The sequence below is a fragment of the Arthrobotrys flagrans genome (genome assembly GCF_004000055.1).
Source record: "Arthrobotrys flagrans strain CBS H-5679 chromosome Unknown unitig_0, whole genome shotgun sequence".
NCBI lineage: Eukaryota > Fungi > Ascomycota > Orbiliomycetes > Orbiliales > Orbiliaceae > Arthrobotrys > Arthrobotrys flagrans.
The window spans coordinates 505,403-524,194 of NW_027137550.1; the positions used below are offsets into that span (position 1 = coordinate 505,403).

At 45.4% G+C, this 18,792-nt stretch overlaps 7 protein-coding genes across 7 annotated transcripts; 4 read left to right on the forward strand and 3 right to left on the reverse strand.

The window, feature by feature from the left end:
• Positions 1-1,042: 1,042 nt before the first annotated feature.
• Positions 1,043-1,455, forward strand: DFL_003256 (uncharacterized protein; the record flags this gene model as incomplete). The annotated part of the gene is made up of 3 exons (XM_067632169.1): positions 1,043-1,169; positions 1,241-1,322; positions 1,392-1,455. 3 exons carry the CDS (start codon positions 1,043-1,045, stop codon positions 1,453-1,455), a joined length of 273 nt encoding a protein of 90 aa, XP_067490464.1.
• Positions 1,456-2,850: 1,395 nt separating this feature from the next.
• Positions 2,851-3,861, forward strand: DFL_003257 (uncharacterized protein; the record flags this gene model as incomplete). The annotated part of the gene is made up of 3 exons (XM_067632170.1): positions 2,851-2,905; positions 2,967-3,606; positions 3,663-3,861. 3 exons carry the CDS (start codon positions 2,851-2,853, stop codon positions 3,859-3,861), a joined length of 894 nt encoding a protein of 297 aa, XP_067490465.1.
• Positions 3,862-7,059: 3,198 nt separating this feature from the next.
• DFL_003258 (uncharacterized protein) lies at positions 7,060-9,241 on the forward strand (the record flags this gene model as incomplete). The annotated part of the gene is made up of 4 exons (XM_067632171.1): positions 7,060-7,112; positions 7,165-7,490; positions 7,550-8,828; positions 8,887-9,241. 4 exons carry the CDS (start codon positions 7,060-7,062, stop codon positions 9,239-9,241), a joined length of 2,013 nt encoding a protein of 670 aa, XP_067490466.1.
• A 1,560-nt stretch (positions 9,242-10,801) lies between these two features.
• Positions 10,802-11,173, forward strand: DFL_003259 (uncharacterized protein; the record flags this gene model as incomplete). The annotated part of the gene is made up of 2 exons (XM_067632172.1): positions 10,802-10,859; positions 10,935-11,173. The coding sequence occupies 2 exons, from the start codon at positions 10,802-10,804 to the stop codon at positions 11,171-11,173; spliced, it is 297 nt and encodes a 98-aa protein (XP_067490467.1).
• A 117-nt stretch (positions 11,174-11,290) lies between these two features.
• Positions 11,291-11,629, reverse strand: DFL_003260 (uncharacterized protein; the record flags this gene model as incomplete). The annotated part of the gene is made up of 1 exon (XM_067632174.1): positions 11,291-11,629. One exon carries the CDS (start codon positions 11,627-11,629, stop codon positions 11,291-11,293), a length of 339 nt encoding a protein of 112 aa, XP_067490468.1.
• A 239-nt stretch (positions 11,630-11,868) lies between these two features.
• DFL_003261 (uncharacterized protein) lies at positions 11,869-12,625 on the reverse strand (the record flags this gene model as incomplete). The annotated part of the gene is made up of 2 exons (XM_067632175.1): positions 11,869-12,101; positions 12,163-12,625. The coding sequence occupies 2 exons, from the start codon at positions 12,623-12,625 to the stop codon at positions 11,869-11,871; spliced, it is 696 nt and encodes a 231-aa protein (XP_067490469.1).
• A 2,242-nt stretch (positions 12,626-14,867) lies between these two features.
• On the reverse strand, positions 14,868-17,501 carry DFL_003262 (uncharacterized protein; the record flags this gene model as incomplete). Its single annotated transcript, XM_067632176.1, has 1 exon — positions 14,868-17,501. One exon carries the CDS (start codon positions 17,499-17,501, stop codon positions 14,868-14,870), a length of 2,634 nt encoding a protein of 877 aa, XP_067490470.1.
• Positions 17,502-18,792: the final 1,291 nt, after the last annotated feature.

Below are 18,792 nucleotides of genomic sequence, written 5' to 3' on the forward strand. Positions count from 1 at the left end.
TGGCAGCCTGAAAAGTGTGCGAATGCAGTAATTTCGAAAAGGGAAAGACGAAGACTTTTAGGCTGGCCATGGCCGGCATACGCGGGAAAACCGGGTGTTGACTTCGAGCGCTTCGATGAAGCATGGCGCGGCATTGGAAGCTTAACTTACGATATATATATTTATGATACAGAGACAATATTATTATGATGCCTGGTGGGCCTACTTTCGTCAACTTGATAATGTGATGGCCCTTGAAAAGGCACCAAGATTCGATTCCAATCGAGTGGATGTATCGGAACATCTCTGCACCGGCGACGGTCAAGACGCCCGCATTAATATTCTTATAAATTCCAAAATACAGATGCAAAGATGTGTCGAAACGATGGTTAGATACTAGAGATTCGGCTCCCGGAACAAATTGTCACATTGCCATTTCTACTTGAGTAGCTATATCACGAGAACTCGGTGCAGTGACATGCAACTGCCCTGTCATGAAGTGCTGATACTAAAAGATATTAAAATACTCTAATCTATATTTCAAGAAACAGTAGCATCCGAGTGTGAGCAGTAATCCCCCCTGCTAATATCATCTAACTTACTATCAAATAATATTAATTCTCTCTTTCTTTCTCTCAAAAGCTTGCGTCAATCAAGTCCATGGCTCCATTGATCTGCCAGGTCTTTAATACCAAAGGCTTGGAAGCATCAATATATTACAATGCCATTACCCGGGTCCAGGAAGATGATAGGTACACTAGCTGCCTTCCAGGGCACTGATAATCGGTACTACAGAAAAAGGGACTGATTTCAAAAAAAAATCATTTGCAATTGAGGTTTCAAATGTCAAGATCGATCTAACACGATGGTTAAGTTTCTTGGCCTTGTATCTGGCGATCAGGATGTGTTGTTCCGGCTGACATCACTGTTAGTCAACGAAATATCTGAATTCAAAGGTTGGCTCGTGTCGAAATCCTAATTTTTTCAAAGATGCCTTTTGAATTCGTGAAATTACCAAGGAGCAATCTTTTTCTTTCTTGTTTTCTGCTGTTTTCTTTCTGGTATGGTCCAACGCCATGAAGAAGCTCCGAATAGCACTTCCCTAATCCGCACAGCGAAGACAAGGCAAACCCGACCCTTCCAACCTGCACTCTACCACACCGTCAAAGCTGGTAGAGCGAAAGCAGCAGGTACGGCGGTGGCAGCCTTCGTAAAATGGTGCAAGACGGGGGGCACTAAGGTGACAAAGAAAGCCATCTAGCGAAGTTTCCTGGGCAAGGTCTGACGAGAGAATCAAGGGGCTTGCTGTGTATGGCCCGTGATATTCAGGGAAACGGTCAAAGGTTAGTATTTGATTGACGGACGCTGTCAGAAATGGGCTAACTGGTCGGACTGGTGATCGATGATCACAGAATCGATGCGGGGATGTCCAGGAGAACATTCCAAGCCTTCGATGCATGTTTTTATCTGCGGTAGTTTGAATGCTTCTTCGAGACCTTCTCGAAAGACCGCAAGATCTTCAACCGGCGTTTGCTTCGAATCCAAGTTAGCAAAAGAAAAGTGCAGAGAGGGTGGGGAACTTTGGACCGAGAATCCACTCTGCGGGAGGAGAATAAGCCGGTGATTTTAAGGGAAAAAATCACGAAAGGATGAATAATTATTATGCATCCCGCTTTTCTGGAAGTTCTATATCGTTTCTTCTGTCGCTGGACGAAGGCAGAGCTGCCTTGCATGTCCGGCTGCATGACAGTCTGCAGGTCCACCCCGCCGAGATATCGTATCTCGCCTGCAAGATCACGTAACATATCTCCATTTATTGCTCAAAGCCACCCCAAGCCATGACATGGAAGGGTAGTGCAAGCGTCTCGAGCATGCAGACGTCAGTTATAAAAACCAGGGTGGCCCACCTGCCGCATGTGGTAGCGTCCCGCGCTGAACGTTGTATTTGCGAGACGAGAAACCCAACCAAGCAACCTCTCTCTCCCTCTGCCACCGACAAAAACCCAGAATCGACTGTACATTTCATGTACATGTACATGCAACCTTTTTAACGCCTAACCTTATTACGAATACTAATTGACATAGTCGTGATTATAATCTGTGCGTCGGGTGTGCTTTAGCAACGGCATGTTTTCTTTTGTCACAGATTCCGACTTTGAACATAAGTTCTCGCCATGTATGTTAACAGGCAGAGGCGATCACGGCTTTTCTTCTTCCTGGCCTCCACCCATGTCTAGCTTTAGGCAAGGGTGTCAGGCCCTCGAAAAAGTATCAGTACCGAGTTCTTCCTACAAAAGTTTCAAGCAGAAGATGCAGGTTGACATGTGCTGTGGGGAGACTACGAGACTCTCGATATCGCCCATGGCTCCTCCAGGGATTAAGCATGTCTCAGTGCCCTCACAGGCATCTCGCCTTCGGAGCCGTGGCTCATTCGTCTTTTCTATTTTCTGATATTAAAATCCTCAGCATAGCCCGTCTTCCAAAGGGTTTTCCTTTCGAGTCAGGTTTTGGAGAAAACTTCACCCGTATATCCCCATCTTTAACTCTTACCCTCAAAGCTTCAAGCTTCCTTTATTTCTTGAAGCCTCATTTACAACCTCAGGCTAGTTCCTTTGAGTGACAAATATCTTTTATTATCTTGGAAACTGAACTACTTCACTGTAGCTAAGTTCCCACAGATAAAATCCTCAGAGTGCCCATTTTGCATGAATTAAGGCATAAATCGAATTTAAAGATATAAAGCCGTATACTATATAAATTCCTGCAAGCCTGCTCCCCACGGAAGACGAACAACCAAACCCGTGCTCCTTTCAGACGAATCTTCCGTTCCACAGTAGAATATCACTTATTCGAAGAAATCATCTAACCACGATGCCTTTCGCTGTGACACCAATGACTATGGAGTACCTCCAAGACCTCGATTATGGTGAGTTGCTACTACTCCATACCCAATCTCACCATAACTCAACTGACATGATATCTCACAGAATCGGTGGTCCAACCAGCCACAAGGGTCTATTTCCCTCTGCAGGCTACTTTCTCGGAGTCAGAGAGCATCTTCTCCTCCCCAATGCCTTCTCTGTTCCAACCTCGTCCTGCTGTCTCCTCTTACTTTCCTGGAGGCTCTTGGACCCGTCCATCCATGATGGAGATGCCCGACTATATGATGGAGGACCCAGCCATGCAAATTGTTAAGAAACGAAGACACCAGTCTAAACTCATGGATGGAGAGGTCATGTTCGCACCATCCGATGAAAAGGGCTTCCTCAAGCCCGACTTCGTTCCAGAGACATCTGCTCGAAGATCTTATACCAAGAACCGAACTTCGTTCATCGAAATTACGGCATTTCAAGTTCCATCATCTCCAAGCAGCCGACCAACTACATCCTCTGGCGTTTCGACCCCGTCCGAGGAGGTTCCAATTCCACACACCCCAGAAGCCGAATTCCCAGACGATATCTCTCCAGAGTTCTCGTCTTTCAGCTCTGCTTCCTCTGGTACATTTAGCAATGTCGGAGACCTTGATGATTTGGAAGACTTGGAAGCCTACAAAGTTGAACATCGTGATGGATGTCCAATAAAGGGATACTTGGAGAGCGAAAATAGGAACAACATATGCAACTCAATGTAAGTGCCGGAACTAAGATCGATCTTTGTATCATTGATTCTAACCAAACAAACAGGGACTACTTCTCAAGTCGTTGCAACTGCTCCCGCTCCACCACCATCGATTCTAAACCTAATGACTGGATGGGTTTAAGCTGGGACAATTCCCCACCAACAAAGACCGGTGCCCAATTCATGAGCAACTTCAAGGTCGAGCCAAAGATCTTTGCTCCTGGCTATCCTGAAGTCGAAAATATGGAACTCGGATCCGTTTAACCCATCTCACGATTTCTTATCCCTTATGTTCTTGCCCATTCGCAAGCATCTTTATTTATTTTACAACTCAACGACCTTTTTGATTTCTCGTACAAATGCCTTTTCAAACAAATGAAATTCAACATGCATTTTAAGACCGCAAGAAATTCGAATGTTTAATCTCGGGTCTGCCTTTTCGTCTTTTTCACAGATATTATCTTTTTCACTCCTGTATATACGTAATGAGGAAGGGTTTATTTGGGGATCGGAGTTGCTCCAGGCTTGCTTTCGTTTATGATATTGGTGAAAGAGAGGGGTTTTCTTTTGAAATTTTGTGGAAGTTATTTCTTTTACTACCATCGTTTCGTCGAGTTTATTCGACGCATCTTATTCTGATTACAGAACCCAGATCACTTTGTTTTTGTGGTCCAGAGCCTTTTTCTTTTTTTTTTTTTTTTTCAACGTATCAATTCTACTTCGTCTTGGACACACCGTACATACGCTAGCCCGTTTATCACTACTATCGACCTTTTTTCTCACTATTTCAACATTCTTATCGATTCATGATGCTCGAACCACCCGTTTCTCAATAGCGTCATTACACAACCTCCGGCCACACTGTCGCACTACAATCTCGAGACATCGAATAATCGATATCTCGCTAGTACTCAATCAAAAGTTTTTTTTTTTCTTCTGCCACTCTACGCGGGACTCGATTGTTGCATTGAACCGAGCTGGGAGCGAAAAATAAAGCACATGCTTGTACTTAGGATTATTTCCATCTCTTTCTTTTTTACCGTTTACTCGACTTTCGATATTTGCAGGTGGATACAGCGGGAATCAGGGTTATTGTTACAAGTTACCCTAGAAGATCGCTTCGGAAAGACAATGCCAACCATTTTATTCATCAGAATTCTTTTTGTTGGTAGACGCTGTGCCCGGATAGTCGGAACCGTCTTTGAATTATGATCGGAATACCCAGGTGTACTTTCTCTGTAGATAGATTTTGATTTCAAATTGGGTTGGAAAATACACTATATTTTTGAGATTCCCGCGTTTCCCACGATAATTCCCCTCCCCTAGGCTTGATAGTCTTCTATTATGAAAACTCTCTGCTCACATTTTCCCACCATCTCCTGCCATTAAAAACCCAACAGTTCAGGATGCATCGTCACTCCCGCGCCGAATCAAAAACCCATTCGTCCGTTACCAATTCACACGTCTATCCTTCCCTCCCAATCAAAATAATTTTTTTCCCTCATAAAAACAAAAAAGTTCGTCAAAAACAAGGCTCATACGCAAAATGCAATGTCACCAATAAGTTAACCTAGCTGCAGCGTGCCTTACCGCCCACACATCCCTTGACGTTTCCAACTTCCTTTTATATCATCAGTTCTCGCTTACCCCTTCGTCTGCACTGCTCTTGGAAGTTACTAGGCGGGAGGGGGATTTTGATATCGTGTTATTTTTTTTTTCTTGGTTGATTTACGAAAGTGTGAGTAAGTGCTGACGAGATAGTTATGGCGTAATTGATATCGAACTGCGGGTTTGGGGGATAAGCTGAGGTATGTGGATTCGTAATTTCTTTTACGGGGTTTGAATGACGAGATGAGCTGTCGGTAGAGCCGCAGGGAAGGTGGTAGTTGGTGCTATAGAAAACTGAATTCGTGTTGGGGGTGGGATATGCAACAGAGTGCCGCACTTTTGGGTGACTAAGCTAGGCCTCATGGTGTTTGCGTATAGATACGATCCGGATATGATGGGGTTAGTTACGATTTAGCTGTTGTAAAAAATAGAATAACCTCATGACAATTGTAATACGAATTTGAAAGAGTCTTAAGATCCATGTCGACTATGTCAATGTACCGGTACCACTCCAAGTTCATGCAAGTAAATTTCGTTTTGTCGATAATGGATTGCCATTTCAACATGTGTAGCATGAAGCATACAACAGGCTTCCCCGGATCGATATCATTGTCATTAAACCCCCTGCTGTCGGTAATTATGTCCCACCACCAACGCTGCAGCACGGAACCCTGTTTCTGCGCCACCATAAATGGAGGAACCAACTGGTCTGAGTCTTCACAGCGTGCAACATCAAAGTACTTCCTAGATAGTCTCGGGGCCAACTTTCCGGGCCAAAACGTCTTCAGAATTCTTCCCGATCCAACAAAATATTCAATAAACAGACTCCAATCAACAAGACTCGTAACTTCAACTAAGTACAACTTCCATCTTAACGTTACCGTTGCTTAAAAGGTGGATAAAAATGCAAAAATAACGAGAACGGTGACATTTCTACTGCGAAAGTTTCTACCCAGGTTATCTTACAACTCTTTACTGCTATTCTGGCGAAACTGGCGTTTATGCTCTAGTACATATATTCGGTCGACTGCAGACTTTAAATACGGCACATAGTATCTTGTAGATGAACAGCCGCCTAATGTTAAAACATATGCTCCGAAGGTGTCTATATATAGGACCCTAGAAACAGCGGGTGCGATATTAATGGATCGGGCTAGTAGATTAGTTTGGTTTCAAGGCTGGTGCTGTTTACCTTGAACCTATGGATCTATATTAACCCAGCCTTGGATCTCGACCTGCGCCTTAAGATAGAGCATTGTGTTGTCTGCCCGATACGCAACATCTGGGACCTCAAGCCTCCCTAGCCAATTCTGCTCTATTGAACCAACCAATTGGACAAGTATCTAGCTTGAAAATACCCATATTTACCCACCAATGGATCGATTCATCCCCCCAAAGCTCAATTGTTGCAAGGGATAATCAGCGCCGCCGACAGAAATGGTGTTCCAAAGCCAAGAAAAGGGCATGTACCCGACGAGGCGTGGAGATTGGAGATTGAAGCCTGGATTCAGGAGAAGCAATATATATATATGTACCTATCCATCCCCAAAGTAATAGAACAATAAGAAGAAGATTTAATCTCAATATACGTACCTGATATCGATATCGATATCAAGAGAGGTCTGGAGAGGGAAAGCTGGATCTACATATCCTTTGCGTTGCCGCGTTGGGCCGTTGGTCTTGACGCGCTGATCGATCCCTGCCGGGTGAGGTAGCCTGGCCTGGGTCTATACTACACTCCGCATCTCCTTCAATCAAATCAACGATTAACCTCCCCTGCCATCTCGCTACATCTCCCTTTGCAGGGTACTCCGCCATCGTCAAAGTCATCCGTCCTTACCGCCGACACTCACAATGGCGTCCCTTCGCAAACGCCAGATCAGTGGGCCTGTGGCCAACTCTGTTAGGTATGTCGTAGTCAGGCCCCCGTCGAACTGCTCTGCTAACCCCCCACCACAGAAAGGAATCGATAGCATTCGGCGGCGGTGCTCCCAAGGCGTCAAAACAAGACCAAGATCGTGTAGCAGAACTCTTAAAACGACGACAATCTACCAGAATCATTTCCGCACCCATTCCCGTAGGGAAGACTATATTAGATGCCCCTGGAGTACCGGTTATACCGTCACAATTCGCAGGCACCGGAGCATCCGGGTCTTCTAGAACCGAAGCGCCTAGTACCAGGCGGCCAGGAACATCCGGTGGAAGGAAAATACAGCTACCAGAAGGAATGGGGGTTCCCGTAAATGTTGAAGACTACATGGTAGATGACTTTGATGCTTCGAGCTGTACGATTACCCGCTTCTATCTTCGCTTTGTACTCGTATCTAACCCTTGGACCCCGCAGACATATCTACAATCCTCCGAGATGCAACCGAAGATGAAGTCCGACAATATCAGGCTGATCTTATACGGGCCCGGAAACGTACATCGGCCAATCTTCAAACTAATGTCTACGTCAACCGTATACAATTCATTTCCATATCTAAAGAAATCGGGAATGTCAAAGAAGAAATGAGAACTCTCCGAAATCTCCTAGCCGAGCTGGATCTTACCACCCAATCGCTCAACAGCAACGCGGACAACGAATTAATGTCACCAATGTCTTTTGAGGTCGGCGGAATGGAGAGCATTCTGGGTGGTGGCGGTAGTGCAGCTGCTAGGAAGAAACGAAACCGTACTTCAATCGCCGATCTTGCTCAAATGTGGGCTACACACTTAAAACTTCTTTGGGAAAGAGTCGAGAACTCGCAAAAGTACCTCCCAGCATCCCCAGGAAGGCATATCGTCATGGATAGCCCTCAGTGGGTCGAGCTGAACTCTGCCACTTGGAAACCCACGCGGCAGGTGCATATGTTCCTTCTCAATGACCATCTCCTGGTTGCATCCCTGAAAAAGCGTCGACCGGACGCAGCTAATCGCGGCGGACCGCCAACTAAGCTTTTCGCGGAACACTGCTGGCAGCTGAATGAAGTCGACATGATCGATCTCGCAACCTCATCTTCGGAAACCTGTGCTATCAATATTAGAGTAGCCAAGGAATCGTTCGTGTACCGTAGCGACAAAGCCGATAAGAAAGCTAAACTCCTGATGACGTTCAAGAAGACCGTTGATGAGATGCGAAAGGCTCTCAAGTCAGAGTCAGACGATCAGAAAAAGGTGAAAGATAACGTAACATTTCTTTCAACACGGGACCCAGCGCTTCAGGACCAGGACGATTTGCTGAGGACCATCTCCGCTTCTATGGGGAGAGACCGACCGAATATAATGATTGATGTCGATGGAACCCAGCGGAATCTTAGATGGGTCGAAACTCAAATGGATGAATTGGATGAATTAATTTCACGACGAAACTTTGAAGATGCGGTGGGGAGATTAGAGTTCTTGAGAGGAATTGCGATGAAACATGCTAAGAGCAACACCGTTGCCAGCGAGTTTATCACGTTTAGAGTAGATGAAAGGGCATTGAGATTGAGTGCGCAAATCACAGCAGATCTAAGGGAGTATGCCTCCTGGAAGACCTATGTAAAGAAGAATGCAGATTGGTTGGTCCGATTGGAGTTCGAGGATAGAGCCAGAGAAGCCTTGTTGGACGCCAGAAGTGCCACGATGAAGCTACGGACCAGGTAAGATCTCATTTTAACATTCGATTTCGGGTTACATACTGATGTGAGGAAATAATAGGCAAGTCCGCTTCGAAGGTGACATTCCATCCTATGTCTCTCAAGTCGCCCTGGTTCAGTTCACCCTCATTCGCAACACCGTAGAAATCTACAATGCTTGTTTCGAGTACCGCCTCTCGAGCCCTCTCGTTAAATGGGCCAAAGAGCATGTGGAAGGTTACTCCGACCTTGTCACCCGTCAGCTCTCGTCGGTTCCCAGGGAAGATGACGTGTTTGAACAATGCGTTCAGTACACACTTCTCCACTCTACTCTGCTCACAGATGTAGGGTTAGATTTTAGGGATTTGATGCTGCCTAGGGTCACAGCTGTTAGTCCGCTAGATGCCCTAGGAGAGCCTAACGCTCCTCCATCCTGATCAGTTCGATATACTATTGGATATGATACAGAAATTCTGAGGTTTATGTATGTATATTGATGGTTTGGTTTGGTTTGGATTCTGTTTCTTTCTATTTATTTTAGCCCCGTCCATTGTTTCTTTCATCTTGTTTTAGCCTCGCTATCGCTTGATACCCGCTCTTCTTTAATCTCCTTCTAGCGGCATCTCTTTCCTGCTACCCTTCTATCCCTATCATGAATACTATGTAGTAGCGATGACGAAAATAACAAATTTCTGGGCTACGTGGAAGCTCAGTTGATCTCCAGACAATATTGGATCTATGTCGTGATGATCAGTCTCAATCACCATAATTATCGCTCGTAATTCCAAAGCCGTTGTCCATTATACGCCCCCTGCAGCTTGACATCCCGTTGCCTGCATGCATGCTGACTCCATTATCATCACTCGCCATCCGATATCTCCTCGACCGCAATCGTCAAACAGGGGTACCTGCTCGCATACCGTGATAGGATACTAAACATTCCTCCTGTTGTTATTAGTTTGAATTAATTCTCGTCATCTTTGTTTTTTCTCTGCTCCACTATTCTCTGCAAAATGCCGGGTCCGTCGAGAAATCCCGAAACTGCATCTCAGCGGAGTAACAACCCCTGGGCTCCGAACTTCGATACCGGCCTCAATGAGATCGATCTTGGCCTACAACCACCCAAGCCAACGGTTCCACCACCCGAACCACCAGTTTTTACACCAGTTGTACCGACAATTCCTCGCCAACCTATCGTTTAAACCGGCTGGGGGACTTCAGGATTTTATAAATGGGTTTGGGAACCTTATAAACGGGTTTTAGGATAAAAGGTTTTTCGAATACACGAGTTTTGGGATTAACGGTTTCGAGATGCAAGTTCTATGAAGGGACTAACACTTTTATCACGAAGATGGACAGATACTGGATCGGTTTTTAGACATTTGTGTCGGTGCGGAGTAATGGGTTTCGTTTTCCTTTCCTCTTTTCCTTTTTCTCTTCTTTTCCGTTTCTCTTCTTTTGTTTTCTCTTTTGCTACTTCCGGCCGCTGTATTCGGCTTTGATGATGTATCGTATTCGATGTCTTCGAAGTGTATAATTATGCATTCTGGTTTTCTTTTTGCTCCGCTTCGAGCATATGGGTTCGAGGCTAGGGTATCTGGTTTACTTTAGCAGCACGGTGCTATGGGTGTTTAAATCGACTGAATTGAAAGGGTAACTTTTAGAAATATTTTATTGTCGGGGCGCAATTGTTATAACCAATAATTAGATAACACCTTAAGTAGCCTTGTGGGCGCTAGTCTCGAGGTTGCTAATTAAACCATGTTGGAATGTGATAGTTGACCAATGCATCAGTCTTGGCACTAGACAGCCTGTGTTGCCGAGACTACCTATGCATACGCAAGGACCGGCTCACGTAATCGATAGCTCTATGTCCAGTTCAACTTTGCTGCCAGGTATTTCCTCAATACACGTCAAGAGTCCTTATGACCTTGGGGGTTACGTTTAAGAAGGCAATATCGCGTTTCTAGTCTCAAAGAAACCAGCGGAACCGCATCATGAACGTACTATTCATCGTCGGTCTTCTTTTCTTCGTACCGCTGCTGTTGTTCGTTGGTAAGCAATCACGGTCTATGTTTCGATTATGACATTTATATTTCTAAATTGACTTGCTCGTTTTTGTTACTTCAGTATGGCTTGCACTTTCATCTTGCCTCGGAGATTCACTACGGCCAAATCAACGAGGTGGTAATTCTACCTGGGCGTCGTCGCATCGACAGCGACAGGTGGAAAGGGATCGAGATCGGGATATTGCGGCGAGTCGGCATGCGCTTTATGAGGGGATGAGGGATAGTTATGGAGGATCTTGGGAGGTTATGGAGATGCAGGATATGATGGGGTCGAGGAAGGATGAGGAGTTACGGTCGTGAAATTGAAGGAGTTTAGTGGCTAATTGATTAGGATATATTATCAAATAGCTTTCTCGAAGCTCTTCTTCTCTATTCGAATGAACCCGCGAGGTATGCAGTTTATGTACTTGTATATGCCTAAAACTCCAAATCTACTTTATGCATCTTCTTCCCCGTCTCCACCCCTCCCACTCCTTCTCCAACGGTACTACTAGGATTATGCGCTTTATGCTCATCACCCCCATCATCAACTTCATCAACCGGCAGGCTAAACCTCTCAATCCTCATCCTCCGTCTTGTCAACATAAAAGCCAAATCATCACCTCCTTCCATCCCCACCACTCCACCGCTTCCATTACCTTTACTGCTACTTCCTACGATACCCGTTCCTTTCTTGCCTTCTATCGCCTTCCATACTTTTACAAGTCCCTGTGGGATGTCGTCTGTTGATGTAGACGATGGAGATGATTTTGTCATTTCGAAACGGGCGAGGAAGGTTGGTATTGGATGGAGTTCGATGGTTGCGTCTGAGAGATGTTCGAGGTGGCGGGTTAGGCCTGTTGTGCGGGGGTAGAGGGGTAGAGGGAAGGAAATCAATATTGTGAGAATGTGGGAGTATTGACGGGTTAGAGAGCGAAGGGTGTGGATAAATTGGAGGAGATGGGTGGGATGGGATGATGAAGGAGGGTAGAATAATGGAGATAGAAGGTTAGGGATTAAGACTCGGGTGATAGAGTTTGTAGAGGATGATGTAGAGAGAAGGGTATATAATGCTGAAATAATTGAGGAAAATGGAGAAGAGGAAGTTGGGGGTGGTGGGGGATATATGTCGGCGGTTTTGAAGACGAGGAGATCGTGAGACGTTTTGTAAGGTCATAAGTATGACAGAAGAGAGAGATTGGCTCAGAATTATCTGTTCCCATCTGTAGAGACAGTGAAGATTCGGTAGCTGTATACCTCCGTTAGTTTATAAGTTCATGAGGTTGATATATCAAGATGGGATATCATACTTCTCCGATTCCCCAGTGCTTCGTATCGCCATGCAATCTTCATTCTCTCCTCCTTTCCCTTCTTTTTAATATCCTCATTATCTTCCTTGCGATCACTCAATCCCGGTAACTCCCTACCCCAACCTTCACCTACTCCTACAATGATAACATTGTGTCCTTGAACAATACCCTCAGCAGCATAGTATCGCAATAAAGCCCCTGCAAAGTCCGTCGTCGAGGACTCCTCGATTAACATCATCGACCCAAGTGGTAACCCTTCATGGCCAGATAACAATGCATCCAAGGATGCAGTTCCCGTAGATGTCGTAGGCACTCCGGTCAAAAATGACGGACGAACACCTTTCGCTAGCGGGGTTGGCGGGGTTGGCAGGGTGGATTGCGGGGCACCCGGTCCTGTGGGGATGGAAGTGGTACTGTTACTACCAGATGTGTTCAACACGACGGAACGCTTGCGGAAGCTCATGGTGGGATATATATTCTGCTTTTTGGAAGTTGGGGGGGATTGGACGGTGTGATTATCATGATCTCGATAGTTGGTGGTTGGGGAAGCTTTCCCTTGAAATCTTTGAGTTAAAATTCGAGCTCAATATGAGCTTCAAAATGCAACAGCAACGCAATCGCTTGACCGCGCGGCAACACTAGAAAATATACACCCAATCCATCATTTTATAACTACACTAGCTACTATAAACTATCACTAATCTTAATTGTTACGTAACCCTGACCCTCCCGGCGGCTTTTGTGACTAATTTGAAGCACTCCATTGCCGCGACTAAACGTCCAGCCCCCTCAGGAACAGCGACTTCACGAATTCAGCTTATGATCTAAATTTACAAGGTGCAAATGTACCGTACCATCAATACCAAGAACTCCAATTGAAGGGTGAAGGGATAGCCAAGATACCCAAATATATCGGCCAGAAGAGACTGAAGGAGTGAATAGTGACACCACGTACATAACCAGCAAAAGGACCTTGCTTAGAAATGCAGTACATCATGGTGAAGTTTGCATTCACAAATACTACCGATTCTTTCTGAGGGAAGATCATATGCACATGTAGTTTCACTACGTACGCCCATAAATCTAACCCAATCGCATTAACACAATTCATTAGTATTAACCTTCCCCATAAGAGTTTCCTGTTATAAGTTACGGGACTAATATAAGTAGCTATGGTTTCCGGATCTCTGTTTCTCTACTGACACCGAGAAGTCTTTTTGAGAACAGATAATTCCGAAGTAACTAAGCCATCAAGCATTTTAAATTTACCCAAGACGTATATGTCACTAATATATATATCCCAAACTCATCTTACCTTTCTTCGAATAGTTAAGTATCTATACTTCACTACAATAACTATCATTCTAGAGAGGACGGTTGGGTGAAATACATATATAAGTTTTACTGAAGGCTTATTTTCCCCAATATTAATCTATCATGGATCGAAAGGGCGCCGTTAACTCATTCTTTCATTATCAACGGCTAGAATCGGCGGGAATTTACATGTGCATGTACATTACTCACTACTATGCTTTGGATACTGTAATAGTATATTACAACAAAGAATCTGATTAATACCGTATCAATAAGCCACCTTTTGGCAGATATACGCCATGTCGACAATGTAACCTACCCAATGAAAGATATTCAGTACCAAATACTAGCAGATACCATATAATTACGACACCAGAAGTCACATAACCCTATCTACCAAAAAACCGAAGATATATACTATCGATTCGAAGAGTGAAATTCTTATTCCCCACATTATCGACTAACAACAAAAACAACAAAGCCATCAAAAAAACCACAAGCTTTTTAGATAATTTTTGCTTCCATCAAATAATAATGAGACAAAAAGTCAAGAAACAAACCCCATATTCCGATTCCAGAAAATGAAAGTATTAGTAAAACAACTTTAAAACTACAATCTCAGAAAGGAACATATGAAAAAGGATAACGTCAGAAGGAATGGAAGTATGGCGAGGATAATCGAATAGGTTCTCGCCGGAGTTAGTATGATGGACATCAATCCCAAAAAAATAAAAGTTAACACAAGATGATACGCTATTCCTGCGAAAACTCTCCCGAAAGGATAAACAATTGCGACTCCGATATCTTTCTATTGTAAAAGTCTGTGAAAATCGAGAAGTTGAAAAGAAAAAGAAAAAAAAAAGCTGCCACATTTTTTATGCCCTGAAAGATTTCCCAAAAAAAAAAAAAAAAAGAAGTTGAAGAGAAGAAGAAAAGGGCCATCCCAAAAAACCCAGCTGCCAACAAAAACTCCAGGCCCGCAAATAATATATAAGCCGAGTCGTAAGAGGTATCCTATAAGGAAGAATCAATTTGCAGCGTGACACTGCTAACTGACGGAAAAAACATGCTGTGAAAATAGCAAAAGAGGCGACCCGAGCGGACCGCGAAGAAACAAAAGAAAATGTTGCCGTCAAAAGGCGCTCTCGGAGAAGAGATGAAAATGAAAAGGTTAGCTATCAACATTGGGCATCAAAATGTGGCTGGCGTGAGAAAATTAGACATTTCAAGTTAAAAGCTAAACATGTTGAAAGGACATAAGCTCCTGAAATCGGGATGTATTATAAAAGTAGAAAGAGAAGAATAGATGATCATGAAATAAACGTAAATCGTAAGGGGAATAGAAAGGATATCAGAAGAGATGAGGTTTGGAATGTAGATGAGTTCATTTGCTATGAACTAAGAAATGGAGTTGCTCCATTAGCAGCTTGAAGTCTGCTTTGGTGGTGCTTCCCCAAAGTCGGGCTTGGACTATTTCTTCGGCGATCGGGAACAATCATATTACCATCATTGTCTTCGATTATCAACTCGGCAGCCATTGGGACATGAGAAAAACTATCTTCGTCCATAGAACTAGCATCGTCGAGACTTCCGATCTCCTCGCGCTTTCGTACAAAGCTACTATCAACGCGGGTCACAACCGGTTGGCGTCCGAGCCCATCTCGCCAGAGGTATTGGTCAACTGAAGGATCAGTATCGCTCTCGTCGCCGTGGTCTGAAGTTGGGCTGTGTGGTGGAGAAGTGTATTGCAAGGTTCCTGCTGGTCCGCCTCTGATCGAAACGTCGTCATCCAGATAGCTGTTGAGGATATCTCTCTCATCTTCATCAGAGGACTCCGCATCTTGAACGCCGGAGAAGAACTGATCGTCAGCAGTGGAAGCTCGCCTGTCTTCATGGACTTTTATATCATGGTATTGATGCTTTAGGGACGCTGCACTGTCCCTTAGTGAGGGAATGCGCCGTGCCGATGGAGAGTTCGTCAGCCTCCCGGACAGCCAGGAGCCTTCCGAATCGATCGATGCCATGGACTTAATTCGTTCATGGCCAAAGGATTGCCTGCTTGACGTCTCTGAAAAATGACTAGATGCATATCGATCGACTATATCACTTTGGCTGGACCATGGTGCCTTCCCGTTCGCTCTTTTACCTGGCCGTCTAGCTTCGGAAAGGTTTCTGCTTAGTGAGCTGGAGTGCCCCGGTCGGGCTAGACTTAGCGGAGCCATCTTGATTTCACTCTGAAGTTCTTCTTGTGTATAATCGTGGGGAATTGGAATTGCGACTTGCGAGTACCGAGGAAGGGGGAGATCTGGTAGATATTGATCGCTCGGGACTCTCGACCCTGCAGATTTGGGGGTAGGCGATTGTAAGAAGGTCCGAGGCATACTAGAAGAGCCAGTTGGCACAGTGCTTCCTCCATTTGTGAGAGACCCTCCATCATGTCCACTTGTATATGAGAGTTCATTTTGTTCCTGCAGTGCTTGTTGCTGTGCTTCATGCTCTTTCTGAACTCGTGCGGCGGTAGCTCTTCGGAAGAAAGTCATCCATGCGTTCTCCGAAGCTGGGATATCTGGTCTATCTTCCGGATCTGGAATATTATCGGGAATAGTTTGATCCCGAGACATCTTCCTCGAGTGGGTTGGAGAGTGGTCAATAAGCTGGCCACGCACGATCGTGGGCGATGGTGGAGGCGATGCTGTGCTATAGCCGGAGAGTCTGACGGCAGTTGCAGTTTCTACGACCGGTGTTTCGTTTTCGGACTTATAAGAAGCACCGCTGCTATATGGGGGCTGAATGGGTAATTGAAGTTGAAGGTTTTCTTGAGAGGGGCCATGAAGCCAGGACATCGGAGTATGGGTTCCGGAATTAGGAAGGTGAGGGCTTGGTTGCTCATGAGGAGGAACAGGCGCAGTTGGTATCGTAACCGTTTCCGCACCAGTAAGTCGAGATGGCCCAGCCTGCCCGTTCTCGATGGGCTGGCCTTGGGATTTCCTAAATGCATTAACTGTATTCTTCTGTTCCTCTTCTGCCCGCTGTTTCGCAGCTCTTCGCTCGAGTTTCGCTTGCGCTTTAGCTTCGTCCTCCTTTTGCTTCCGTTCCCGCCTTCGAGTATCTCTTTCCAAAGCTTCGCGAATTCCACGTGAGTCCAATTCGTCAGCTAAACCATATACTAAGTTTCGCTTAAACGTCTGCGATTCCTCGACGATCGGCGATTGGCGATCTTTTCTCCAACTGGACTTTGACGACTTCCTCTCATGGTTTGACGGATAGTCCGGCATCTTCTCGCTAGCGTACGGGTTCCACGCGAGACGAAGTGTCGGCCGCGGAGAGAGGACATCGAGGCTTCGGACCTTGAACGCACGGAACGGAGAATTCTGCGACTGCGACGTCATGATTGAATGCAATGACTCCTGTGTTCGCATTGACAGTTCCGAGAGGGGGCGGTCGATTTGCTCCTTGCGCGAAAACGGGCGGAATCTGCTATCCGGTCCTCTTTGTGATCTTTTAGAGAATGAACGGAATAACCTAGGATGTTCTTTATCAGGTGATGGGGAGGGATAGTCAGCAGGGAAAGTTGGTGCTTTCTTTAGAAGATTGCGCTTCCTGGGGCGATTAGATGACGCTGACGAATTCGAGCGACGGTTTAAGTTCTCAGGGGTCACCGGAGTAAATATTGCCTGTGACGATGGAGGGGTTTGGACCGGAGTTTGCAATTGTGCGACTGGACTTTGCGTTGGTTCAGAGGGAGGAGGAGGAGACGACATTTGCACCTCGCGAAGGTTGGAAGTAGGTGTCGATGGGTCCCCTTGCGCGGGTTTGAATATCTTATTTTTCCTTTGTGAGGCAGCCCTCCTAATGGACTTGAGAGTTTCATTTCGCCGTTTGGACTTAGAAACGCTGTGGATTGATGGAGATCGAGGCCGTGCCGAGATATCAAACCTGATGTGAGGTTCATCATTTATACCATTTGTGGGTCGCTTGTCACCAGAGTTGGTCTTTGACCTCTTTTTCCATGGCCATATCGCCATTGCGGCGCCGCTTGTTGATCCTCTACGCAGAGGGGCCGAGATGCTGCGTGGGTTGAGAAGAGGGTGAGGATGGTGACCTAATATCTGACGGTTACCACCTCAGGGTTCTGGTTTTTTTTTTTTTTTAATTAAATTTGCTAGGAAGTGCGTATTCTAGGGTGTGTGGTATTTCAAGGGTGTGTCGGGTCGCAAACATAGATCCTGTGAGGGTTGCTTGGAAGTGACCACTGTAAATGTAGTTGAAGAGTTTGAAGTTCGTGATGGCATCTATTCGATGACTGCTTTTCTTTCGTTATATATCAAGTTGTTTCGAGGACGAAGCTGTCGATATCAAAAAATGTCCGAAACCGATATGCCGTGAAGAAAGGTCGGCTGTCATACTAATAATCCTGTCCCGCCTGCTTTTAAAAGAAAGGCACCCTGGGCTACTACGACCGTTAGCACAGCCCGTTATATCCAATTTCGCTTTTAAAATTGCGCAGAGAGAAAGAGGCCTCTGGAATTTTAAAATCGGTCCATGTGAGAATGAGAAAAAACGTTAAGAAAATTACCTGCAGAATTTAAAGTTCTGCACCAAAAAGAAGGAATCCTCAAAGAACGAATATCGGGAGGACAGCACAGAAAGGGAAAAAAAACGAGGAGGATGACCAGGGGTGAAGAATTTGAGGACCTGGTGCTATATTTATCGGGGTGGCAACGAGTACACAGAACAGAACGGTCCCGACGCTCCCACTCGTACAGAGCACACGCAAACCCACACACCTTCGCCGAGCCGATGTAATGTAGGGTGTGGTGGTGGTCCCTTAGTCCGGTGGGCCAGAGCAGGGTGTGGGAACGTTACCAAGTAGCTGCAGCTGGGAAGCCAGGAGAAAAGGAAATAGTGGGGAAGGGTGGGGATCTGGAAAGGAAAAAGGAATCAATGACCGATGGAGGTAGCCCGACGCGATTCTCTCTAGAAACGTATCGCGACAAAATTTCTGAAGCATCAAATATTGTTGGCCGTTTTGTTTTTCTTTTCTCTCTTCTCTTCCAGTAAAAAGCAGGATTTTTGTCTCGTGGGAGGACTTCTGTGAAGGCAGTGGCGGCTGTGCAATGGTGTACTTGCAGTTCATATACAAAGTGACCTGACCCATGGAGCGGTATTTTTCGCAGTGGTTTTCGCTTCTTTGAGGTATCGTCCAAGTCAGGTTGTATGTGAGGTGACAGCAGAGGAGCACGTTGATGTTGGCCTTGCATAAACAATACCAGGTCTATGCATGTGCTGTACCTGCCTTCTTCCCCGTTGATGCTG